Source organism: Sebastes umbrosus, chromosome 9 (assembly GCF_015220745.1).
Source record: "Sebastes umbrosus isolate fSebUmb1 chromosome 9, fSebUmb1.pri, whole genome shotgun sequence".
NCBI lineage: Eukaryota > Metazoa > Chordata > Actinopteri > Perciformes > Sebastidae > Sebastes > Sebastes umbrosus.
The window spans coordinates 2,407,301-2,434,016 of record NC_051277.1 but is presented as its reverse complement, the minus strand read 5'-3'; the positions used below and the strand labels follow the sequence as shown (position 1 = coordinate 2,434,016).

General features: G+C 43.4%; 1 protein-coding gene and 1 long non-coding RNA gene across 3 annotated transcripts; one reads left to right on the top strand and one right to left on the bottom strand.

Moving 5' to 3' along the window:
• Positions 1 to 1,968: 1,968 nt before the first annotated feature.
• Positions 1,969 to 9,701, bottom strand: LOC119494067. Its single transcript, XR_005208096.1, has 4 exons — positions 9,627 to 9,701; positions 7,899 to 9,377; positions 4,538 to 4,547; positions 1,969 to 1,980 (listed from the first exon to the last, which is right to left on the bottom strand). It is a non-coding gene; the product is annotated as an uncharacterized LOC119494067 (long non-coding RNA).
• On the top strand, positions 8,846 to 10,701 carry neurog1 (neurogenin 1). 2 transcript variants are annotated; one of them, XM_037779656.1, is made up of 2 exons: positions 8,846 to 8,967; positions 9,849 to 10,701. In XM_037779656.1, exon 2 carries the CDS (start codon positions 9,868 to 9,870, stop codon positions 10,510 to 10,512), a length of 645 nt encoding a protein of 214 aa, XP_037635584.1. In that variant the 5' UTR covers positions 8,846 to 8,967; positions 9,849 to 9,867; the 3' UTR covers positions 10,513 to 10,701. The 2 variants fall into 2 exon arrangements, with proteins under 2 accessions (XP_037635584.1, XP_037635585.1); XM_037779657.1 differs by lacking the exon at positions 8,846 to 8,967 and adding an exon at positions 9,698 to 9,807.
• The last annotated feature ends 16,015 nt before the right edge of the window (positions 10,702 to 26,716 follow it).

Here is a 26,716-nt window from a genome sequence, read left to right as displayed (position 1 = left end):
GTGTGGTGTGTGTGTGTGTGTGTGTGTGTGTGTGTGTGTGTGTGTGTGTGCGTGTGTGTGTGTGTGTGTGTGTGTGTGTGTGTGTGTGTGTGTCCCAGGGGTTGTGGCCTGGGGTGTGCAGGTCATACATTCTTCCAGAGAGCTGATTGGATGGAGGGGGGGGTATCAGAATGTGCAGCAGCTACAGATGTCTGTAGAGAGCTGCAGGTCACGACCCCCCCCACCCCCACGCTCCTACCCCTCCATCTGCATCATCACCTTCATCATCATCATCATCGTCAGGTCTGACAATGAACATGTCGTCAGATCAACAGAGCTGGAAGAAGTACTCACATCTTCTACTGCAGTAAAAGTACTAATTATTATTAGTATATATTCATATTATATTTACTCTAATTATTAGTAGTATATTACTATTATATTTACACTCTAATTATTATTAGTATATATTACTATTATATTTACACAATAGAACTAGAGAACAACGGCTGATTAAAACTCGACAGCAGACAGACTGATCACTTCCTGTACAGGACTGATTGATTGATTGATTAATTGATTAATTGATTAATTGATTGATATTTGCGTGTCACTGAGGGCCGTCCCTCAGAGGTTTTAGACCGGACAGTAGAACCAGACAATAATACGTTGACATGAGAAACATTCTGCTGCCGTAGAGAATAAAGACTTCGGGGACGGACACGAGACATGTCCCAATGAAAATGTCTTTTATTGAAATGTCTCTGATCATCATCGTCATGCGTCCCACATCCGCTCTAATTACTGAGCTGTGTGTTCATGTTGCTATAACAGGAAGTCTCCTCACGCCGTTTACTGACACTGTTCAACATGTGAAACCTTCAAATTGTCTCGGCTGCGTTCACACTGAACTGTTCTGAGATCAGCTGTGTGATTCCACCGGAGACTCAGAGAGAGGATCTGCTCTGGTTTGTTAGAACGTTGAGGTTCAGTTAACCTGCTGTAAACTTTATATTTATTCCTGTTTTAAACATGTTACTTTCATACATTAGCAGTGTGAACGTCAACAGAACACATGCTTTTTATTTATCCTTCGATTTTTTTCACTTGTCCTTTAAATCTTCAACTTTCTTCTTCTTCTTCTCTGTCAGTATTTTACTGCAGCTGAAGAAGCACAACAAATACCCTCAAACCTGATGATGCAGGGAGGGACCCGGACCCCCCCCCCACCACCTCCAGCCTTCAGCTTTCAGCTTTCAGATGCAAACGAAGCAGACATATGGGGAGGAGGTCCTCTCTGCTGCCGACCTCCTAAAGATTCAGATTGTATGACAAATCACGTCCAGGGCCGCTCGGCCTCCTCTGTCCTCCGCCCCCCCCCACCATCTAACCTCCACCCCTACACCCCTCCACCACTCCACCACTCCCCCAGACAACAGCTTCATTAGGCTGAAAGAAGAGTTTTCGCAGCTTTGTCGAGTCAAGACTCACAGCTCCTTCTCTCCTTCTCAATTACTCCTTTGTTGGAGAGAATTCAAGTTATTGCACTCTAAACCATATGGCCTCTCTCTCTCTCTCTCTCTCTCTCTCTCTCTCGCTCTCTCTCTCTCTCTCTGAGTGTGTTTCCATCCACCTGTTTTTAACGCACATTTTCTATTTGCTGCAGTAGAAAATGCCGAAAATTAAAAACAATTTTCTAAATAGCAGTTAATCTGATGGAGCCGTCCTCACATTAACATGAAAACTAACTAATCTCACATTTACATCCAGTTTTTCTACTTTGTTCTTTCACCGTTTGAGCTTCGACTCTTCGACTCTTTTAATAACCTTCTTCTTCAGTGGTACGATGGTTCTCTATGAACCAACTAATAATCACATGAACACACATTCAGTCACATTTTCTTTAACAATTTTCTCTAAATTTGAGTTAAAATTTGCGACACATTTGGATGAAATATGACTTCTCTGGTCAGCTCTGAGTGTCATCATGAAAACAAACAGCTGGTTCAACACAGGCTTTTCACAATAAGAGATACCTTTATGAAACAGACTGATTCATAAGGCTGCTTCAACACAGGGTTTTCACAATAAGAGTCCCCTTTATGAAACAGACTCATTCATTAGGCTGATTCAACACAGGATTTTCACAATAAGAGACTCCTTTATGAAACAGACTCATTCATTAGGCTGGTTCAACACAGGATTTTCACAATAAGAGACCCCTTAATGAAACAGACTGATTCATTAGGCTGGTTCAACACAGGATTTTCACAATAAGAGACCCCTTAATGAAACAGACTGATTCATTAGGCTGGTTCAACACAGGATTTTCACAATAAGAGACCCCTTTATGAAACAGACTGATTCATTAGGGTAGGATTTAAGTGTGTAAACGTTGTTTCTCAGCAGGTTGATGAAGGTGAACAGAGAACAGGTGAGTACAGGTTGGTCGAGCTAGCTAGCTTAGCAAGTCAGCTAACTCGATGTTAACACTTTACATTATCTGCAGTGTTTTAGTCTGACTTTCAAATCACTTTTAAAACAGAGAAACAAAAAACGCTGCCGTTTTTTGGAGCGATGCTTCAGTAAACACCTCCTCCTCCTCCTCGTCCTCCTCGTCCTCCTCCTTCATCACGTCTGTGTACACCACCACTAAGCGTGATCACATACAGTGTATTGTGCGTCCTGTCTCTTGTTATGAATCTCTTCCCGTCTCCTCACAACCGTGTTGTTGTTCAGGAAGGTTTTAATCTGAAGGAACGTCGCCGTCAATCAGCCGCCTGAATGCGGTCGCCTCCGTAGCCGCGCGGCCTCAACCCGCCGGCCTCCACCTCCATCAATCTGCCGTTGCATTCTGGGAGCAGCAGCTTCCTATTCACTTGTCTGCGTCTGTTTGCTCAGGGTCATAATTTACCTCCAGTTTACCCAACATTAGCGGCCACAAAGGGGGACAGTCTGGACCGAGGGTCTATCTGAGGCCGCCCGGCACCATGGCAACGCCACGACCAGAAAACACAGCACCTGAAAGGACATCACGGAGCCTTCTGTTCCACCTTAACGTCCCCGTTTAAGGTGGAATGATGAAGAAGAGTTCAAACAAACTGAATTTGACCTTTAAAAGCTATAAATGTTTATCATCATTTCATCGACCGACTTCCTGAATCGCCTTCCTCTGGTGTTATTCTTTATTTTCATATCAACAACATGTTGGTCCGTCTCTCAACTCTGTCTGACTTCCTGTCTGTGCTCGCCGTAGTTTCTATCAAACAATCAGGAGGAAAGAGAGTTATGGTATATAACTATATATAGTATATACAAGTATATAAAACTATTAAACTAGTAGTTTACTGAGAGTATGCTTTAAAGTGTACTTTCATAAATGGGCTACAAGTATATACAAGTACACTTGCAGTATAAACACTAATCATTTTAAAGTATACTCTCATTAAAGCAGCAGTGACACTAAAATTAACATGAAATAATACACGTACACATACAATATACAATAAATAAATAAATAAATAAATAGAAATTTAAAAACACCAATCCAAGAAAAGAATAAGAAGGTCCGAGATAAACTCTGGAGGTTCAGGAGGTTTAAAGGGGAACCCTTCAGGGAAAGTCTAAGTTTCTCCTGAACAACAGACCGTAACAGTGTTCTAGTTTTCTAGTTCTTGCTTCTTTAAAACTACGATCCAATGAAGTCGATCTTATATTTAATGTTCACGTTAAAGTGGTTCAGTGATTTTAGCTTTTTTGTTACATCATTAAATATCAGACTTTCTGTAAAAACTGAAAACAATAATAAAGAGTTTAGTTGAGTGTGAACACTGCGTGTGTCTGTGTGCAGCTAAATGAAGAGCAGAAGAAGAAAACAAAAGAAAGAAAGAAAGAAAGAGAGAAAGCAGCAGAGTGAGAGGTCTGTCCGGGTGAAGCTCTGACAGGATTAAAGTCTCAGAGACACGAGATGTGATTGAATTTCAATGAAGTGAAACACGTGAGAAAATAACACACACACAATACCACACGATAACACACGATAACACACGATAACACACACACGCACACACTGCAGAATAAAAGAGGAGAAGAAGAAGCTGGAGGACTCTGGAGGAAAAGCAGGAAACAAAACAAGAGAAGGAGCTGAAGGAGACTCAGATTAATCCTCTAACACACTTCTGACATATTAAATCCTCCTGATGACACTCTGAGACACGCCTGAGTCTTTATTATTAATATTTATTAATTATCTGAGTCTTTATTATTAATATTTATTTATTATCTGAGTCTTTATTTATTTATTATCTGAGTCTTTATTATTGATATTTATTAATTATCCAAGTCTTTATTATTAAAATGTATTTATTATCTGATTCTTTATTTATTTATTTATTATCTGAATCTTTATTATTAATATTTATTTATTATCTGAGTCTTTATTATTAATATTTATTTATTATCCAAGTCTTTATTATTAATATTCATTAAATATCATCTGTATTTCTTTAGATACTGACAGTCAGCTGATCTCTACAACATCTGAGTCTCCCAGTAAAACTTAAAAAGTACTTCAAGTTTATTTTATGAAGTATACTTAAGTAAAGTTCAAGTATATATTTCCAAGTATACTTTATGTATTAAATATACTAATATCGATGTGCTGGTAGTATACTTGTGAGTACTACTTTAATACTTCTTGGCCCACTTTTTAGTTTATAAAAATATACATTTAATTGTACTTTAATGACTAGTTTACATCCAAGTTTATTTTTTATATTATATAGTATATATATACTGTATATTCAGTAACACTGTATATACAGTATATATATATATACTGTATATACTGTATATACAGTATACATATATACTGTATGTAAATGTGTTGTGTTGTTCAGCAGAGAGCGACCAGATGGTGTTAAAGTGAATCACAGCTGTGTGACTGTAAACTACAAACCTTCTTCTTCTGTTCCTCTTTAAACGGCAGCTCCTCCCACCAACACAGACCAGAACACAGACCAGAACCCAGACCAGTACATAGACCAGTACCCAGACCAGTACACAGACCACTACACAGACCAGTACACAGACCACTACACAGACCAGTACACGGACCAGTACACGGACCAGAACACAGACCAGTACACGGACCACTACACGGACCAGTACACGGACCACTACACGGACCAGTACACGGACCAATACACGGACCAGAACACGGACCAGTACACGGACCAGAACACGGACCAGTACACGGACCACTATACGGACCAGAACACGGACCAATACACGGACCAGTACACGGACCACTACACGGACCAGTACACGGACCACTACACGGACCAGTACACGGACCACTACACGGACCAGTACACGGACCACTACACAGACCAGTACACGGACCACTACACAGACCAGTACACAGACCACTACACAGACCAGTACACGGACCACTACACAGACCAGTACACAGACCACTACACAGACCAGTACACGGACCACTACACAGACCAGTACACAGACCACTACACGGACCAGTACACGGACCACTACACAGACCAGTACACGGACCAGTACACAGACCAGTACACAGACCACTACACGGATCACTACACGGACCACTACACAGACCAGTACACAGACCAGTACACAGACCAGTACAGACCAGTACACAGACCACTACACGGACCGGAACACAGACCAGTACACAGACCAGTACAGAAGGGCCACTCAGCATCTGGTTCTGGAACTTTCAACCAGATCTCACTGTTTTCATCAGAAGATGAAGTTCAGTCAGTTTTCTCTTTTTCTTCTTCTGATTAAATATTCACGTTTTTATAGATTCTGATTTACTTCTTCTTCTTCTTCTTCTTCTTCTTTCTTGTTCTTCTTTCTTCTTGTTGTTGTTCTTCTTCTTGTTCTTCTTCTTCTTCTTCTTCTTGTTCTTCTTCTTCTTCTTCTTTCTTGTTGTTGTTGTTCTTCTTCTTCTTCTTCTTTCTTCTTCTTCTTCTTCTTCTTCTTCTTCTTGTTCTTGTTCTTCTTTCTTCTTGTTGTTGTTGTTGTTCTTCTTCTTCTTCTTCTTTCTTCTTGTTCTTCTTCTTGTTCTTCTTTCTTCTTGTTGTTGTTCTTCTTCTTCTTCTTCTTCTTCTTTCTTGTTCTTCTTTCTTCTTCTTCTTTCTTGTTGTTGTTCTTCTTCTTCTTCTTCTTCTTCTTTCTTGTTCTTCTTTCTTCTTGTTGTTGTTCTTCTTCTTCTTCTTCTTCTTGTTCTTCTTCTTCTTCTTCTTTCTTGTTGTTGTTCTTCTTCTTCTTCTTCTTCTTTCTTCTTCTTCTTCTTCTTCTTCCTCTCTTCGTTCTTTCTTCAAGACAGTAAAACAGTTTTCTTCAACCTCTCGTTTTCTTCCCTCTCTCCTAGTTTCCTTCCTTTCATCCTGTTTCCTGGCTAAAATCATAAAAGCTGCAGAAACCTGTTTCACTGTTTAACCTGTGAACTGTTCTAGTTAACCGTTAACTAGCAGAGTTATCAGTTATCTCTGCCAGTTAACTGATCCATCAGTGAAATAAAGAGAACAGCAGCGTTATGAAAGTATAAAGGTTGATCCTGACTGAGTGAAGCAGGGTCTGAGGATTTGAGGGTTTCAGGGTTTGAAGGTTTGTTGATTTGAGGGTTTTCCGAGGTGTGTGGTGGTCTGGGGGTCTGAGGGTCTGAGGTCTTTCGGAGGTATGTGGTGGTCTGAGGGTCTGGGGGTCTGAGGATTTGAGGGTCTGAGGGTTTTCCTAGGTGTGTGGTGGTCTGAGGGTCTGAGGGTTTTCCGAGGTGTGTGGTGGTCTGGGCCTCGGCCAGGCTTGTGCCGGCCCTGCCGCCGGCCCCCCGACCACCACAGGATGATTTGTGTGCAGCCTGGCTCTGGTTTTGTTCCTGCTGAGGATCATTTGAATAAGAATGATCCCAATAGAGTGGCTGAGGCAGAAAGAAAGCAGCACAAAGGGCCCGAGGAGCTGGATTTGGACGAGGGACGGACCAGGAGAGGACTGAAAAGAGGAGCAGGACGGACGTCCACAATGGAACAATTCACCTTCTAATGGCTTTGATATATTATACATGCCTGCAGACTCTAAACATTGTGTAATTATTTATAAATGACCGTCCCCGTCCCCCCCCCACCTCTCGGAGGCAGAAAGACTCTGCAGGTCTCTGCTCCGTCTCCGCTCAGCTGCAAACCCAATAAATGGAATAATTAATGGAAAATGGTACGGCTGTCTCATAAAGATGTCTTTAAAAACCACTAAAGAGAGCCGGCCTGCAGCGCCGCGCTGGACGGAGGACATGAGGAGACAAAAAGACAGACTTCATCAAGAGAAACAGTCCACATCGCTCCGTCTGGACCAGGGTTCATACTGGACCTGGATCAGGGTCAGTTTTAATGCTGGATCTGGACTCTCTGGGTCTCTGACGCTGCTGAAGTTCTCCACCAACCAAACTCTGTTCACTTTACTGACTATTTAACAGGTTTAGCTGAGTCTGGATCCACATGAAGAGTCTTAGTCTTTAGATTCAGTCGGAGTTTAGAGACCAGCGTATAAACAGAGTTTCTGTGACCTTTGACCTTTTATATTCCAGCTCAGTTCTATTCATATTGTGCAATTTATGTTTTTCTAATAAGAAACATTTCTAAAAGTCAGACGTGTTTCTTTTCTTTTGAAAATGCTTTTGAGGAATGAATCCTAGTTTTGGGCAGTTCGGAGTTATTATTATTATTATTATTATTAATATTATTATTATTATTATTATTATTATTAGAATAGAATAGAATAGAAAGCTTTATTGTCATTGTATTAAATACAACGAGATTCACAGTTGCCACTTCTGGTCAGTGCTTTAAAAACAAATACTTGACAAGACTAAATGAGGCAGATAAAACATATAAAACAGCTAAAGTAGATGTAATAAATAAATATAAACAGAAGTGTTACACTAGAGGTATAAAATATAGAAATAGATGTAATGTAAACAGAGATAATTGCTCTTGTAAAATAGGAGGTAGGGTAGATGTAATAAATAAAATTTAGACAAAGTTGCACTGGAGGTGTAATTTGCATCAAGGATATATTGCACAGATAAATGTGTTATTAGTTCCTCCTCATTATGTGACTTGATGAATAAACACAACAACAGATTAAATGTGCTGCTTCACTCACTGAGGAAACTTTTCACTGATTTAAAGTAAAGAAGTGAAACTGAATGTTTCAGAGTTTCTTTGTGTCTTTACTGAAGTGAAGGAGGAGAAGTATTAATAGATGATGGAGGGATGAATGGAGTGATGGAGGATGGATGAGTGAATCCTCCGGAGCGTGTCTCCTCCCTGCAGGGTGTGGGGGGGGGGGGGGGGGGGGGGGGGGGGTTCTCCTGACTCTTCTTTATTCTTTATGTTTTTGGTTTTAACTCTGAAGGTGGATCTGGTCTCTTTGGTCTCTCTGGTCTCTTTGGTCTCTTTGGTCTCTCTGCCTCCCGGAGGGGGTGATGTTTTGTGGGGGGGTGGTTTGGGTTTGGGGGGGTCTTACGGGGGGGTTATGTCTCCCTGCGTGTCGCTCGCGTGGCCGGCCTCCTCCTCCTCTGATTGGCTGGCCGTGATTACCGGCACGCTTCTGTGCGCGCGTCATTATGTTAATGAGCTCCCCCCCCCTCCGGCACGGGGCAGACCTGCAGCCCGGTGGGGGGGTACCGGAGCAGGGGGCCGGGCATTGTCCCGGGTTCTGGGTCTATATATAAGAGGGCTGAGGCCGGTCGTGTGCCAGGCTCACCACGAGCACGAGCTCATCCAAATCATCCAAAACTAAAAAGCAAAGAAGACTCAAAGAGGCGCGTGCCATCAGCTCGACCTGCTCCACAACACCTGATCCTCATCCAGATCCTGATCCAGATCCTGATCCAGATCCACTCTGATCTCAGACCAGAAACTTCAAACTTTCAAACTTTCAGCTGACCTCAGGTGAGTTCAGGTGAGTTCAGAGCCTCTCACACGCAGCAGCACCAGACTGCTTCTGTTTCAGCAGGAAGAAGTTTATCCATTTCATATTAATAATTCACTCACTGCATAGTGTCCTTTAATTCTTTAGTGATGTCCAGAAAGAAGTGACTCTAACGGTCCTTTAACGGTCATCTAACGGTCCTCTAACGGTCCTCTAACGGTCCTCTAACGGTCCTTTAACGGTCCTCTAACGGTCCTCTAACGGTCCTCTAACGGTCCTTTAACGGTCATCTAACGGTCCTCTAACGGTCCTCTAACGGTCCTCTAACGGTCCTTTAACGGTCCTCTAACGGTCCTTTAACGGTCGTTTAACGGTCGTCTAACGGTCCTCTAACGGTCCTCTAACGGTCATCTAACGGTCCTCTAACGGTCCTTTAACGGTCATCTAACGGTCCTCTAACGGTCCTCTAACGGTCATCTAACGGTCCTCTAACGGTCCTTTAACGGTCATCTAACGGTCCTCTAACGGTCGTTTAACGGTCATCTAACGGTCCTCTAACGGTCATCTAACGGTCCTCTAACGGTCCTCTAACGGTCATCTAACGGTCCTCTAACGGTCCTTTAACGGTCATCTAACGGTCCTTTAACGGTCCTCTAACGGTCCTTTAACGGTCGTTTAACGGTCCTTTAACGGTCCTCTAACGGTCATAGAGCTTCTTCTCTGCTGATCCAAAGTTTTCCAAAGTGATGAGGTTCTTGTCTCCTGTAGCTTCAGAATGCTCTTTATCTGTGAGGAATTCCTCCTGGTCCTCTAACAGTCCTCCATCAGGTCTTTAACGGTCCCCCCTCTCTCTCCTGCAGACAGTCCTCCATCAGGTCTTTAACGGTCCCCCCTGTCTCTCCCTGCAGACAGTCCTCCATCATGGACTCGGTCTACTCGGACGTGGACAGCAGCAGCTGTGACTTCTTCTCTCAGACGGACGATGAGGACTCTGGTTCCCCCTCCAGCAGCAGTCTGTCCCCCGGTAGACCCGGGTCTCCGGAGCCCGAGGCGCCGGTCCCGCAGCAGAAGAAGCGGCGTCGCGGTCGCGGCTCGGTTCCGGTGGTGAGGAAGAACCGGCGCGTGAAGGCCAACGACCGGGAGCGGAACCGGATGCACAACCTGAACGACGCGCTGGACTCTCTGAGGGGGGTCCTGCCGGCCTTCCCGGAGGAGACCAAGCTCACCAAGATAGAGACGCTCCGGTTCGCCCACAACTACATCTGGGCTCTGTCCGAGACCATCCGCATCGCAGACCTGCAGGGCAAGACCAGCGGAGGAGGAGACGGTGCTCTGCTGCGGGTACCCGGTCCGGGAGCCGGTCCGGGACCCGGCAGCACCTCCTCCTCCTCCTCTTCCTCCTCCTCCTCCTCCTCCTCCTCCTCCTGGAGCTCCGACGGCTCCTCGTCCTCCTCCTCCCCGGCCTACAGCGCCTCCAGCCCGGGCAGCCCCGCCGGACCGGACCGGTACTACCTGCAGCACGACGCGCTGTTCGGCTTCCGCAGCTTCGCACCCGGCGTCTACTGACCGGAGAGACCGGAGGACAGAGGACACCGGAGGAGACATGCAGACACATGCAGAGACCGGAGACATGCAGAGACATGCAGACACATTAACTGGACCCACCGGACCCAGATGAACCGGTTCTGTTGGACTAGAGAGAGAATCACTGTTTGCCTTAAACTGACTACTGAGCTGATGATGATGATGATGATGATGCTGATGATGATGATGATGATGATGCTGATGATGATGATGCTGATGATGATGATGCTGATGATGATGATGCTGATGATGATGATGATGATGATGATGATGCTGATGATGATGATGATGATGCTGATGATGATGATGATGATGATGGAGAAGAGAAGAACTCATCTCCTTCTTTATTTAGTTGCAGTTTATTTTATTTTATTTCTTCCTCCAGAGCCTCTTTGCACTTTGCCCCCCCTCCTCACCATGTATCTGGTTTCAGGTTAAAAGTCAATTAAACAATTAGCGGAGAGAAGCAGCAGAAAGAGAACCGTGATAATCCGGTTTGATCGGTCCTTCAGCAGACTGAATGGAGCTGACCCCCCACACACATTCATTATGTATTCTGACCCCCCCACTGTTAGATTATTATTGTTGTTGTTTTTATTTATTTGATTAATTCGTTTGGTTTGGACTCATTAATATGAAATGTTGTATTTTGTACATAAAGAGATTTTTATTCTATTTACTGCTGCAGAAGAAATAAAGTTATAACGTTTCTATGAACATCACGTGACTGTCTCATTTATAATCTCATTTATTATATCATATATAATCTCTTTTATAATCTCATTTATGATCTCATACAGCCTTTATAATGACAATAATCTCATTATTCATGTTAATAAAATGACGGTTAGTTCTCAGCATCAGAAACTAGTTCAACAATCATCTAAAGTTTCACATCTGTGATAAAAACCACAATATTCTGTTAAACAGCTCACATTAATTATGACTTTTATATATTAAAAAATAGGAAACATATACTGTACATTATATATTTAAAAATAGTATTTTATTTTTAAAATATTTTTTGTAGATTATAAATTATTTTATTTATTTTTATTTATTTATTTATTTTATTTGTTGGAAATAGGACACATTGATAAACTTAAAGATCAGTAGAATCAACCTGCAGGTCTTTAGATTATTATTATTATTATTATTTTATTATTAATATTAATAAATGAAAACAAACTCTTTATATTAACTGATTCGTTAGACTGAATCTCAGCTCAGAACAAAAAGTAAAAGAGCTGCATGAACTTTAATAAAAGGATTATAAGGGGGGGGGGGGGGTCTTGTTTCTACACGTGTTGAGGACAGACAGATAATCAGGGGACACCAGGGACAGACTGGAGACCCGAGGAAAGACATGAAGAAGAAACAATAATCTGTCTGTGAACAGGCCTTATAATAACAATAATAATATTAATAATAATAATATTAATAATAATAATAATAATAAAACAACAACAGTAATAGTAATAATAATAGTGAATTATTATTATTATTATAACAATAATAATATAAATAAATTATTATTATTATTAGTTGATGTTGTAAAAGATTGACTTCCTTCGTTAATAACTGTATTTTCAGGGTGAACAGTAATAAACCGGATCAGAGCTGAACGAGTTGTTTCAGTTTCAGTCTTAATATATTTAAATATGACCAATAAATAATAATAACTAAATAAATCAGTCGGTATTTATTACTGAGATTAATTCAGTGAAAGTTTAACATGAAGAGTTGGTGATAAATATCATTTAGATCTTCACATCAGGAAACATGTTGTGTGATATATTTATGTAATCTTTAATAAAATGATATGATATAACAGTAACATGTGTGACAGTAATGAACCTCTGTGTGTTGTTACTCTTCATCATTCTTCATCATGAACTCTAAACAAGGATCTCATCTGAGTGATGTCATTCACTGAATGATGACGTTTACAACTCAACGGATCCATGCTCGTGTCCGCGGGGACGCGCTGATTGCGCGCTCCTGACGCTGACTCTGGTGCATTGTTGGTGTGCGCGGGGGCGTGCGCTAATTGAGCGGGATTAACCGCCGCCGGCTCGCGCACCTGCAGACTCTTAATGAGGTCCAGAAAGTTTAAATTAGATTTCTATTGTGAAGAGAGGATGAAGACAAATCTGTCTACTGATGGAGGAAGAGGAGGAGGAGGAGGAGGAGGAGGAGGAGGAAGAAGAGGAGGAAGAAGAGGAGGAGGAAGAGGAGGAAGAGGAGGAAGAGGAGGAGAGAAGGAGGAAGAAGAGGAGGAGGAAGAGGAGGAGGAAGAGGAGGAAGAGGAGGAGAGAAGGAGGAAGAAGAGGAGAAGAGGAGGAGAGAAGGAGGAAGAAGAGGAGGAGGAAGAAGAAGAGGAAGAGGAGGAAGAGGAGGAGGAGGAGGAAGAAGAGGAGAAGAGGAGGAGAAAGCGGAGGAAGAGGAGGAAGAAGAGGAGAAGAGAGAGGAGGAAGAAGAGGAGAAGAGAGAGGAGGAAGAGGAGGAGAGAAGAGGAGGAAGAAGAGGAGAAGAGAGAGGAGGAAGAGGAGGAAGAGGAAGAGGAGGAGGAAGAAGAAGAGGAGGAGGAAGAAGAGGAGAAGAGAGAGGAGGAAGAAGAGGAGAGGAGGAGGAGGAAGAAGAAGAGGAGGAGGAAGAAGAGGAGGATAATAATAATATCAAGAGTGATGAAGGAGGTTATTAACAACGTTAACTGATGGTGTTCATCTGTAAGATTATATTGAGTGTAACCATGGAAACATGTTTTCTTAACTCCTCTGACTGTCTTCATCTCCATAGCAACAGCAACCAACACGTTGTCACCCAACTCGTCAGGTACGTCCACATCGTCCCGCCGCTCAGCGTCTCTTTAGGGTTAGTTAACTAAACCACTGCAGCAGGTTTAGGACAGAACTACATGTTGGGTTTAAAACTCTAATGTTACAGTGAGAACGAGGCTGAAGGTTGTGAACACGAACCAACAGCTGATTGTAACCTGGAAATTATACTTACTGTTTCTCTCATTCGAGAGAATGTCTGTCTGTCTCTACTCTCTGTCTCTACTCTCTGTCTCTACTCGCTGTCTCTACTCTCTGTCTCTACTGTCTCTTCTGTCTGTCTCTACTGTCTCTACTGTGATTTCATGTTGTGGAGTTTCAGTTAAGAGTTTTACTGTTTTATGAGCTCATTAAATATTGATCAGGACAAGATGGAGACAGCAGGACGTCCCCCCCCCCAGCTTCCTCTCTAGAGGGGGAGGTCTCAGCTGTGTCCCCGTCCCCCGTCTCCCCCAGCAGGTCGTTATTGTAACTGAGGACCAACAGAGTGATTAAAGTCCAACTACAGTTAATGGACAACAGATGGTGGAGACACACTGAGACACTCTGAGACACACTGAGACACTCTGAGACACACTGAGACACACTGAGACACTCTGAGACACACTGAGACACACTGAGACACACTGAGTGTCTCCTGGTTCCATCAACAGTTTCTATAGTTACTGAAAACACTGAACATTAAAAAACAAACTATAAATGTATAAAAGGTGTTTCCTGTGAGGTGTTACCATGGTTACAGCTGTTTATAGATATTATATTCATATTATATTAATATTCACTCAACTTCAGTCACATCTGAAGGTTTTCTATTTAAAGAGTCAGTGTGAACGGGACCTTTCTGATGGTGGATCAGAGCTCCTGATCCGCTGCCCGTCCTGAGGGGACAGCAGACACACTTCCATCAGCTCTGATCCAGGTCAGCCTGAGCAGCACCTCAGGGTCACACAGTCACCTCCAGCCAGCGACCTTTGACCTCCGGCTCACAGCAATCTGCTCAACAACAGCAGCTCAGTTTGAGGTCTGGGAGACAAGTCAGAGAACACAAGAACAACTCAGCAGTAATAGTAATAATAATAATAATAATAATAAATTATAAATAAATAAGTACTACTAAAAATAATAATAATAATAATAATAATAATAATAATAATAATAATAATAATAATAATAATAATAATAATAACAAATAAATAAATATAATTATAATTATTATAAACTTTATTAGTATATCACCTTTCATGCAAATTGTTTTACAAAACAGGATTAAAATGACTGTTAGTCCCAAAATAAAAATAAATAAAGGTTTGATAAAATATAAAAAATCAAACCAATAAAAGCAACAAAAAATAATAAAACTATTTAATTAAAAACCACATACTAGTACTAGTATTAGTACTACTTAGTACTAGTAGTACTAAGTGTATATAAAGTGTACTAGTATAACATTTCTGTTTCTGTCTCCTGACTCCTTCTGGACTCCTGGACTCCTTCTTCGTCCTCTGAGGTAACGAGTTGTTATTGGACGTTTGTTCTGTCATTGATTCACCTGTCACCTGGCCCCGCCCCTCACCTGTCACCTGGCCCCGCCCCTCACCTGTCACCTGGCCCCGCCCCTCCCTACGGTGACTCCTGTCAATCAAACAGACGCTGATACTAAGAGGACCAATTAGACTGAAGATAAGCTCCTGTTTTATCAACAAGTCATTATGGAGGAGGAAGAGGAGGAGGAGGAAGAGGAGGAGGAGGAGGAGGAAGAGGAGGAGGAGGAAGAGGAGGAGGCGGAGGAGGAGGAGGACAACAAGAGGAGGAGGAGGAGTCCAGAGACCAGGTCTCTGGTCTCTGGACTCAGGTGGTCTCAGGTCTCTGGGGGTCCTGCAGTCTCTTTCATTCAGCTGGTTGTAAATTCCTCCACATTGTTAAAACTCACTTTACGGTCTTTGTGTGAGAGAACTAAAGCTCTCTACATGTCCTCCTCCTCCTCCTCCTCTTGTCCTCCTCTTGTCCTCCTCCTCCTCCTCCTCTCTCCTCCTCCTCCTCTTGTCCTCCTCCTCCTCCTCCTCTTCCTCCTCCTCCTCCTCCTCCTCTCTGACATCATGTCCTCACTAATGCAGGTAAACACATTCACTGTTTCTGTTCACACTGAACAACATTAGAACGTTATTAGAAAGTTATGATCTTGTGCATATTTTTTCCTCTTGTTAGAACAAAGTACAACTTTATTATTATTATCATTATTATTATCATTATTATTATTATTATTATTATTATTATTATTATTAGTAATAGTAGTAGTAGTAGGAGTAGGAGTGGGAGTGGGAGTGGTAGTGGTAGTGGTAGTAGTAGCAGTAGCAGTAGTAGTAGTAGCCTGCATGATGGTGACCTCATGTGACCTCACCTGCAGCAAACGTGAGGAAGAAGCGATGCGTCACAGCGAGCGGCGGCCATGTTGGAGAGGACGCTCCGTCGGCCACATGAAGAAGAGCGAGCTGTTTGTGTGACAACAGAGAGAGAAGAAGAAGAAGAAGAAGAAGAAGAGATGGAGAACTTCCACTCTTCACTTCCTCCATTCAGACAGTCAGGTTCCAGCCCGAGGCCACGGCAGCCTCCAGCAGCAGGAAATGGACCAATCACTGCTTTATACCTGAACATTAGCACTTTATTGTGGCGGGGCAGCTTTCCTTTACAGCGGAGCAGAGAGGACGTGTGACGTCTTTTAAACCTCATTTATGGGTTTCTGCAGTTAAACTCTTCAACTCTTGAAGCAGCATATTTGATGAAGTAGGTGTAGTAGGTTATATTTATATGGTTAAAGGCACTAACTGTACGTCTCTTTGGATGAAGCTTCAGCTAAATAAATAAATGTAATCAGACAGATCACTCACCGCAGAGGCCTGTACTACGAAGCGAGTTCATCATACCCAGGGTATGTTCTCGTTATCTGGCTTCACTTAACCTAACAAACGAGATCTCGCTAAACTGTACTACAAAGCTGGTTATCAACTCGGTAAGTCAACCCAGAGTTTTCCAATCTCGTTATGAGCGCGTTCACATGAACGAGGAGGTGTTTGCAGCATTTGACCAATCACAGACATGAACAAGACTACTGACAGACAGAGCTGCACATTTAACAAAGGAAGAAACTATATTAGACAAATACGAAGAAGTTAAACACTTAATCTAGACTAAAAGTAACACAGTTCAAGTGGTCAAATACAGGAAGAACAGCTGGCAAAAGGAAAAACTCCCGATGTGTGAATGCGTAAATTAACAGATTTATTAATTTAACGTAATACTCAAAAGTAAGGTAAACTTGTCTAAATATAAACAGCGTTTACAAGAATAATAGATGGATGGATTACACTTAATTTTACCCTATGATTACCAGAGGGCGTCTATGAGTATTTAAACATCCTTTCAGCTGCTTCCCCCTCCCCGGCGATGTGAAACAGACTCAAGACCAAGTAAAAAGAAAAATATATAAAAATATAATTCAAAGCGTTAAACCCCCCAGCATAAAGTCAGCTGTCCTTCCTGTATTTGTCAGTTCAAACTGTGTTGTTTTTAGTCTGGATTATGACTTAAATTTCTTCGTATGTGTGTAATATTATCATGCAATCACCTCGCAGAGCTCTGATTGGTCAGTAGGAGGTGCTTTTATACGAGTTGATCTCTTATGCTGAACGGCTAACCTGCTCCGGAGCAGGTCAGCCGTTCAGCATCAGTTACCATGGAGATCTACCCCGGTAAGAAGTGAACCAGCTTCGTAGTACCGAAAACCCAGAGTTAACCCTGAAGTTACCTCGATAACCGCAAATCCTGCTTCGTAGTACAGACCTCAGGAGAACACTAATAAAGATAAAATGAATGTAGTTGTTTTAACTCTTGAATCGTCAGACTCGTTGGAGATGAGCCGGGCCTCAACAGAACCAGTGCTCATTACAGAAGAGCTTTACAAGGCCAACATAAAGATAATAAAGGATACAATCCAACGGCAGATAACTACACACATTCCCACAAAGATTTACTAATAAATATAATAAACCCAAACATGGTCTGAAAACTACAAGTGGTCAACAGATCGGCTCTAACAGGAAGTAACTCTCTTTGTCACTTCCTGTAAATCCAGTGAAGGCATCTCCAACGAGCCGGATGATGATTCACTTCTTCTCAACTCCCTCATTTCAGATCTGCTTCAGCGCAGATGACCAGATCTGAAAGGAATCAGGAAAGGAAGCAGAGAAAGGAAGCAGAGAAAGGAAGCAGAGAAAGGAAGCAGAGAAAGGGCAGAGGAGGTGAAGGAGGAGGAGTGATGGCCTGAGGCTCTCTGACCTCCCACAATGTAAAGATATGTTGTCTTCATTTGTAAAGGACACACATACACACACACACACACACACACACACACACACACACACACACACACACACACACACACACACACACACACACACTCAGTGACCCACGCTTGCTCACACGAACACACACTTACAGACACGAGAACACACACACTGATACACAGTTTACCATGTTATGATCTGAGCATATAGTTTTATGCTAAATGCAGTACCTGTGAGGGTTTCTGGATCAATATCTGTCATTGATTTGTGTTAATTGATTTACAATAATAAATATAAACATACATTTACATAAAGCAGCATATTTGTCCACTCCCATGTTGATAAGAGGATTAAATACTGGACTAATCTCCCTTTAAGGTTAATTTAGAACAGATAAATAATGTGTGATGAATTGACAGCCCTAATAAATATATATATGTAGATGTCTGTGTAATCACTTTACATGTAAATATGTGTATTATAATTATATTTCTGACATGTTTCTGCTGTATTTGTGTTTATAAAAAGTGAAACAACATTTGAATTGTTCTATAATAATATATTAAGTTATTATCACTATAGATTTGTACATTTTGATAGTCGTCTGTGTCAGAAGCATCGCCCTGAAGGGGTTTATATCACAACAATGACCTGCTAGCTCAGCGGTCGGCAACCTGCGGCTCTTTAACCCCTCTCCAGCGGCTCCCTGTGGATTTATAGAAATGGAAATGAATAACTGTTTTGTTTACATTTTCATTTTTATTTATTATTGTTGTAGGTCTATGGTATGACGGTACGACGGAGTATTAGGGCCACATTGAGGAAAAAATAAATTGAAGATTTCGAGAATAAAGTCATAATATTATAAAGCAGTAATTTCACGTGTTATTTTCCTTTTTGCTCGTTAAGTTATGATTTTATTCTCGTAATATTACGACTTTTTTTTCTCGTAAAGTTATGACTTTATTATCGTAATATTATGACTTTATTCTGTAAATCTCAGATGTTTTTTCCCTCAATGTGGCCCTAATACTCCGTAGTACATTGTCTCTTTGGCCCTCACTGCATTAGACTTATATACTATATACTTAGACTATAAACTGTGTTACCTTCATCACAATGATCACATGTTTTGTGGTTCCAGACAGATTTTTATTTAATTTTTTTTGCCTAAATGTCTCTTTAGATAGTAAAGGTTGCCGACCCCTGGTCTAGCTGTACATTATTCCGTTTATTACGCGGGAACTTACTGAAGAAATCAATGATTTGATTAAAATAAATCGGTATCCGATAAATCGTCTAAAATGCAGCTGGACTCTGGTCTGAGAGACTCTGATCCTGGACGTACATCAGCCGCTGCAGAACCACAATCAGACAACACGGATAAGAATACAGATTAAATGTAATAAAAACTGTTACACATCTAATTTAGATAGTTTTATATAAATATTATACTGATATTAATACAACAAGACTTCAGCTTCCTGTAACCATGTTTCCTCAGCGTGTGTGTGTGTGTGTGAGAGATCAGAGGTCAGCAGGTCGACAGGTAGAAGTGGAGGCTGAAGGACTCTTACAGCAGACTGAAGAGACTCTAATGATCTCTGAGAGGAGGCTTCAACGCTCCGTCACCTCCGACACACACTCACTGCCCCGGGGCATGATGGGATGTCAGGAGGGGGTGGGGGGGTGTCACTTAGTTTCCCTTTAAGAGCCTACAGAGGCAGAACAGAGTCACAGGAAAGTGTCAATCAAGAGATCAGCCAAGCAGCATCAACACACACACACACACGCACACACACACTCACACACACACACTGTAAAAACTCAGTAAGTGGAAAGGTTCTGAAGCTCCGAGTTCTCCAGTTGTGACGTGTTTGTTGACGTCAGAAATGGCGGAGGACATGGAAGTTAATGTTTCGGTGCATAATAAGTAAATATGTTGTGATTTTAGTCGTGTATTGTTTTTCTTGTCTGATGAAGATGTTGATATTAACGGCCTCGTCTTCTTCCTCTGTCATCGTGTCTTTATATTTCCTGCATCATGTCACTTCTTTGCTAGCTCGCTAAATCGATAAGCCCGGTCTACGGTCACCGCAGTGAAGCCGGCGCGAACGCTCCGCAAGTTATCGCCGTAGTTTTGTCGTGCACGTCTGAATTTCTCTAACTGCGCGCCGACTGTGAGAGAATCTGAGAGATCGTTTAGTGAAAGCTTAAAGAACAGTTATGATGTAAAGAGTGAAGCATCGAGAGACAGGAAGTCATTCAGACTCGGAGGTCAGTGACAGTAATAGTTCCAAGACACCGATGCGATGTTTGGCGGTACGTACGTCGATGTTTAGTGTTTACTACTGTTGCCAGGCAACCTACTCTCCTTTCCGGTACCACTCGTTGACTTCCTGCCGATCCACAGACTGTTTTGTTTTGAGGCCTCGTGGCGTTTCGGAGCAACGAACAACGCGCTGAGCATAAACAGCTCTGCGCTTGCTCGTAGTGTGCACACGGAGTCTACGGAGGCCCACGGAGGCCAACGCCACGGTGTGTCTACGGAGGCCCACGCCACGGTGAATAAAAGGAGGCCAACGCCACGGTGAGTAAAAGGAGGCCAACGCCACGGTGAGTAAAAGGAGGCCAACGCCACTGTGTGTCTACGGAGGCCCACGCCACGGTGAGTAAAAGGAGGCCAACGCCACGGTGTGTCTACGGAGGCCCACACCACGGTGAGTAAAAGGAGGCCAACGCCACGGTGTGGTAATAGAGACGTTTTTTGCTTTAACTTTACATTGTGAAGTAAATGTTGATGCTCAACGTGATGTCTGTAGAATAATGACTCCATCAGGGTTTAGACTTTAAACACTCTCCGTTAGAGTCTCATAGTGAAGCTGAACTTTATGTCTCCAACCAGAGAACCCAGAGGGGGGGGGGGGGTCTCTGCAGGTCTCTGCAGGGCCAGTAGTGGTCCTCAGGTGAGGGGGGGGGGGGGGGGGGGTCAGGTAGGTCAGATAGAGATCAGGAAACTGAGCCTCAGAGCTGCTGCTGATCTTTTGGTAAACAGATGGGAGTCTCTCTGCCCTCGACACGATAACCTCTGACTCCCCCTCCTCCCCCTCCTCCCCCCGCCATGTGCCACTGATTGCACCTGTAACGCCCCCCCCCCCACCCATCCCTATCCTGTCCCTGTCCTCACTCCACTACCTGCCCCCATGTTGGAACAAATTGCAGCAAAAGTGCCCACTATGGTGTCTCTCCAGAGGAGAAAACATGATGCAGTACCCTCTAGAGCAGAGGTCCTCAACAGGGGGTCCGCGACCCCTAGGGGGTCCGCGGAGGTACTGCAGGGGGGTCGCGAAATTTTCGTATTATTATTTTTTTTAATTATTATTATTTATTATTATTATTTTATATTAATTTTTGGTTGATTAGACAACATCACGCATTTTCGTTTCCACATTTGTTTAAAATGAAAATGTCAATTTGAATAGCTGGTATGCCTGATCATCATGCAACTGATTGGTATCAGTTAACATGGTATGTTTATAAATGGCAGTGGCCTGGCCACCCTACTCACTGTACCGTTCACATGTTTAAAATAAAAACATGAATATATGAACCTGTGTATTATTTGAATAGCTTAATATTGAATGCACAATAACAATGTACATTTATACATGGCACTAGGCCCAGTTTAATATAAAACACTATTTTATACAATATATATAGTAGGGGGTCCCTGCTCCATCTCTCCATCAGTTTGGGGGTCCTTGGCCTGAAAAACATTGAAGACCTCTGATCTAGGGTGTCTTTCCAGTAGAGAAAACATGACGCAGCGCCCTCGAGTCCTCCACTGAACCAATAAAAACTCTCATTCTAGTGTATTGATTGATCTGTGATGTTCTCTAAAACGACAGTAAAGACTCTCTATTGTATTCTATTCTATAAATAATCAATGATCTGATATATTAGTGGTGTGAGATATTGATTCATAATTGATAAGTGATCAGGTTGATGAGTGATTTGATGTTACTGCACACACACCAGTACAAGAGTGGCGGTGTGGGAAGGGGGGGCTGCAGAGGTCAAAGGTCACCCCCCCCTTGTCTTCCAGAATTACCATGAAATTCTTAATGTCCATACGGCTCACTGAGGCCGGAGTCATCCAGAGGACGAGCCCCCCCCCCCACCGAGACTTTTAGGGTTCAGCCCGTCGTGTCCCGGTTGAACCTCTGACCTCTGACCTCCGGTGCTCCGAAAAGACTGAAGCAATTTCCAGAGCAATAAACGGTTTCTATGGCGACGACGGACGGGGCGTCCACAATGTGGCTGCTGCGTAGATTTATGAACACAACAGTGGAGACGTTTTCAGAGACGTTTTCAGAGACGTTCTACACATCTGGAACATGTTCTCATGTTAAACTCTTCATCATGTCTTCTGCAGCGTCCACTTCCTGTCTGTCCTCAGATGTTTCTCCACTTCCTGTCTGTCTACTTTCTGCCCCTCCTCAGACGTCTCTGCGTCCACTTCCTGCCCGTCCTCAGACCTCTCTCCACTTTCTGCCCGTCCTCAGACGTCTCTCCACTTCCTGCCCGTCCTCAGACCTCTCTCCACTTTCTGCCCGTCCTCAGACGTCTCTCCACTTCCTTCCCGTCCACAGACGTCTCTCCACTTCCTGCACGTCCTTAAGACCTCTCTCCACTTCCTGCCTGTCCTCAGACGTCTCTCCACTTCCTGCCCGTCCTAAGACATCTGTCCACTTCCTGCCCGTCCTAAGACATCGGTCCACTTCCCACCCGTTCTCAGAACTCTGTCCACTTCCTGCTTGTCCTCAGACCTCTCTCCACTTCCATCCTGTCCCCAGACGTGTCTCCGTCCTCAGATGTCTGTCCACTTCCTTCCTGTCCTCAGATGTCTCTCCACTTCCTTCCCGTCTTCAGATGTCTCTTCACTTCCTGCTTGTCCTCAGATGTCTGTCCACTTCCTTCCTGTCCTCAGACCTCTCTCCACTTCCTGCCCGTCCTCAGACCTCTCTCCTCTTCCTGCCCGTCCCCAGACGTGTCTCCGTCCTCAGACGTGTCTCCGTCCTGTGTCCTCTGGACTGAATAATGAGTCCTCTGTATGATAATAAAGCTTTCAGAGGGATTTTTCTCTTTTAGCCGCTGGAGGAGAAAAAAACAGCCTGAAATTCACCGTGAAGAAAAGTATAAATCAGACATTTAAGTCGGCGCGGCGCGGCGGCCGGGGCCACAATGGCGGCGCGGAGGGCGAGGACGAGGGGAGCGGCCATAATGTAAAATAGTTAAAAGCTTATTAGAAGCGCTGAAAGGCAGAGTGATTTCCACTTTGTTTCGGAACACCCTGAGCTCATCCTTTCAAGTGATTGTGAAGGAGGCAATTCAAATCTCTTTGGGCCGTATGAATGAAGGCCCCTCTTAAAGCTCCTTTATACGCCGGCAAATTCCCCACAGGCGTCTGCCCTTTAGCTCCATTACTGATTTACCCCGAGCATTCATCTGCAGCCTTCTGCTGCCATTGTTCTGCTGCAGCCACCCCTGCACCTGACAACAGCAGCAGCCGACACACTCCTCTCCTCCTCGCTCCTCTTCTTCTTCTTCTTCTTCTTCTACTAACAGAAACCGCTAGATGTGAGAAACTAGACGCTGCTGTTTTCTGTTTTTCTGCTGCAGCAACAGAAGCCGAGTTGAGTCGAGGAGCTGCAGGACGACGGAGCAGAAAGAAAAGAAATCAGAGTGATTGATTCCAGCGGGGGGGGGGGGGGTGTTAAACATGGAGGGGCTGAATGAGGCGGGTCCGAGGATAGAAAAGGTGGAGGCCTGATCCCCTCTCTCTTTTCTTTTCTTTCTCTTTTTCTTTATTTTCTCCCTCTAACCCCCCCCCCCCCCCCTCCCCCCCACACCCTCCCATTCAGATAAAGGGGGTGAAAAAAGCTCCAAGTGGGCCTATTGCTGCTGTACTTAGATTAATTAGGCTCTCCTTTAGAGCCCATTGAGCCCCTCCTCTCCTCTCTGGAAACTTTTCAGACCCATTTGCATTTGTTTGTGTGGTTTTGCTGCTGCAGCGAGGAGGAGGCGGCGGCGGAGAGGAGAAGGAGGTGAGAGGAGGAGGTGAAGGGGTGTCGGTGGGGGGGGGGGTGGAGAGGAGGAGAGGAGGAGAGAAAATATTCTTTTAATGGCTTTTTCACTGCGTTACTCTGTTTTCTTTGGCTCCTTTCAGCCGGCAGCTCTCGTCCACCAGAGAGGAGACCAGCAGAGAGGAGAGGGTTGAAATCAGATCCATGTTCACAAAGACATGAGGGTCTCTCAGGGTGGGGGGGGGGGAGATGCCTGTGCATGTGCACTCATGCATTAACAGCATCTCAGCTGCAGCTGATGCAGCTCTGAATGTGCAGAAATGTTTGATAGAAACAGGAAGTTTCATTTCTAGTGTTAGAAAGTATTCAAGTTTCTCTTTCACATTACCGTTTAAAATGATCAAGTTGAGAAATAATTCTGTGTCTCAAATAGTCTTTTTAAATTTTAGGAATGTAAATTAGATTTTATATTTTATATTTGTGACAACTGTGAACCGGGCCGGACCGTCCTCAGGGCGATGGTTCTGTCTGCAGCGATGTGGACAACCCGTCTCCTTTACCGTGATTCAGCATTCATAAGCAGACATCCGTTTTGAGGATATTGTTTACTAGAAGTTCTTCACAGATCTTCAGACTACAGATTGAAGCATTTAAACTTTAAAATGTTATATATACAAACAGGAAGAAGAATGTCTGTTCTACAGGATTTCAGCTGTTTATCACACTTTTAGCAAAAACTCATTTGTTTGTGAAACTACATTTATATTTATGAAATAGTGTTGTGGTGAAGTGCAAGCTGGACCAGAGGACCTGGACCAGAGGACCTGGACCAGACTGGGTCCACATCCTGGTCCAGTTTGTGGTTCAGACAACTAACGAGAAACTGTAGATGAAGGTCGGCACACTGCAGCTCCCTTTAGGTTCAGTTTTAGTCAGAGACGTTTAGAGCAGAAGCTCCTCTTCAGAAGACTTTATTCTCATATTACAACTTTTTTTCTTTTAAACTTACAATTTTATTCTCATAATATTACGACTTTATTCTCATAATCTCAGGTTTATGTATTCTCCCTCAGTGTGTCTCTATAATATATAATTCTCCGTCGTCACAGAATACAGAAGTCTTCATTCAGACCTGGAGGTGTGAGAGTCCCAGAGTCAGACAACTGACACAGAAACACTTCAGTCCTTATCTGAGTGGGGGTCTGCAGCTCTCGTGCACGCTGTCAGAGCACAGGGTAGTGCACGTGACATGACAACAGGTCAGAGGGGAGGGGGGGGCGGGGCTTAATCCAAACACACACACACACACACACACACACGCACACACACACACACACGTTTGGAGTGGGGACCCCTCATCCTAAATCCTAAATCCTAAATCCTGATCCCTATACAGCCACACACACCCGACACAAACATCACCCCCCCCCATCGCCACCCCCCCCCACACACACACAGAGTAACACCCCCTCACACACACACACACACACCCAGGTGTGTTGAAGGCAGGTGCAGCAGGAAACCCATCCATCACATCATGTAGCCGCTCCGAGGTCAGTTGATTTTATTGACACACACAGATAAAAGTCTGCAGCACCTGCTGATACCTGCAGCATCACTCACCTGCTGATACCTGCAGCATCTCTCACCTGCTGATACCTGCAGCATCACTCACCTGCTGATACCTAAAGTACAGTAAAAGTACAATACCAAAGTGTAGAAATACTCTGTTACAAGTAAAAGTCCTGAATTTAAAACTTTACGTAAATAAAAGTGCAAAAGTATTATCATCAAAAATACTAAAAAGTAAGTAAAGATATTATTATCAGAGCTGTCAAAGTTAACGTGATAATAACGCGTTAACGCAAATTTGTATCAATGCCACTAATTTCTTTAACGCATTAACCCTACTTGTGATTTTTAGGTTGTAGCGTCTCAGTTTTAAAGATTGAGAGAAGATACTGGTATCATAGTAAACTAGTAAACCTAAAGAATCCATTGGTACCAGCCCGGAAAGTGTCTGAAAAAAGGCGGAAGAATGGCAGAAGAAAAGTCTGAAAGAAGCCCGGAAAAAATCCAAAAGAAAAGTAGAAGAAAAATCTGAAAAATGTCTGAAAAAAGACCCAAAAATGACCCAAAAATGTCTGAAAGAAAGGCAGAAGAAAAGTCAGATACTGGTATCATAGTAAACTAGAGAACCTGATGAATCCATCGGTACCAACCTGGTCATACTAGCATGAAGGAGGTTAAAAAACGCTCCAAACTAAAAAAAAAACAACTGTCATGTCCATGTTCAAAGGGGTCCCTTGACCTCTGACCTCCAGATCATGGGTTCTATGGGTACCCACGAGTCTCCCCTTTACAGACATGCCCACTTTATGATAATCACATGCAGTTTGGGGCAAGTCATAGTCAAGTCAGCACACTGACACACTGACAGCTGTTGTTGCCTGTTGGGCTGCAGTTTGCATGTTATGATTTGTTTTACACTGAAACACGGTGATTTATCTGCAGTGTTTAAGTTCTGGGGACCTTCTTTTACCCCAGAAAAAGGTCCTGGTCGGGGGGGTAGTAACAGAACTTTCAGGGTGGAGTTTGCAGACTCTTTAGTTCCAGGAACTACTTCAGTAGGAACCGGCTCTAGTTGTTCTGAGACATCAACGTTCTACACCGACTCTCTTCTTCTTCTCTGCTATAAAAGAGAGCAGCTACAAAGTGGCCTGGAGGTCGGGGTGAGGAGGTGAGGATGTGAGGGGGTGAGGAGAGGAGGTGAGGAGGTGAGGGGGTGAGGAGGAGGTGAGGTGGGAGGAGGAAGGAGAATAGAAACAGTGTGTTGGAGAGGCTGACAAACCCAGAGGTCGCCTGTAGACATCAAACCAATAAAAACCTAAAGAAGAAGATCCACCTCAACCTTCTGACAGGA

Coding starts and splice junctions, on each gene's coding strand:
- neurog1 (XM_037779656.1), top strand. CDS start 9,868: ATGGACTCGGTCTACTCGGACGTGGACAGCAGCAGCTGTGACTTCTTC.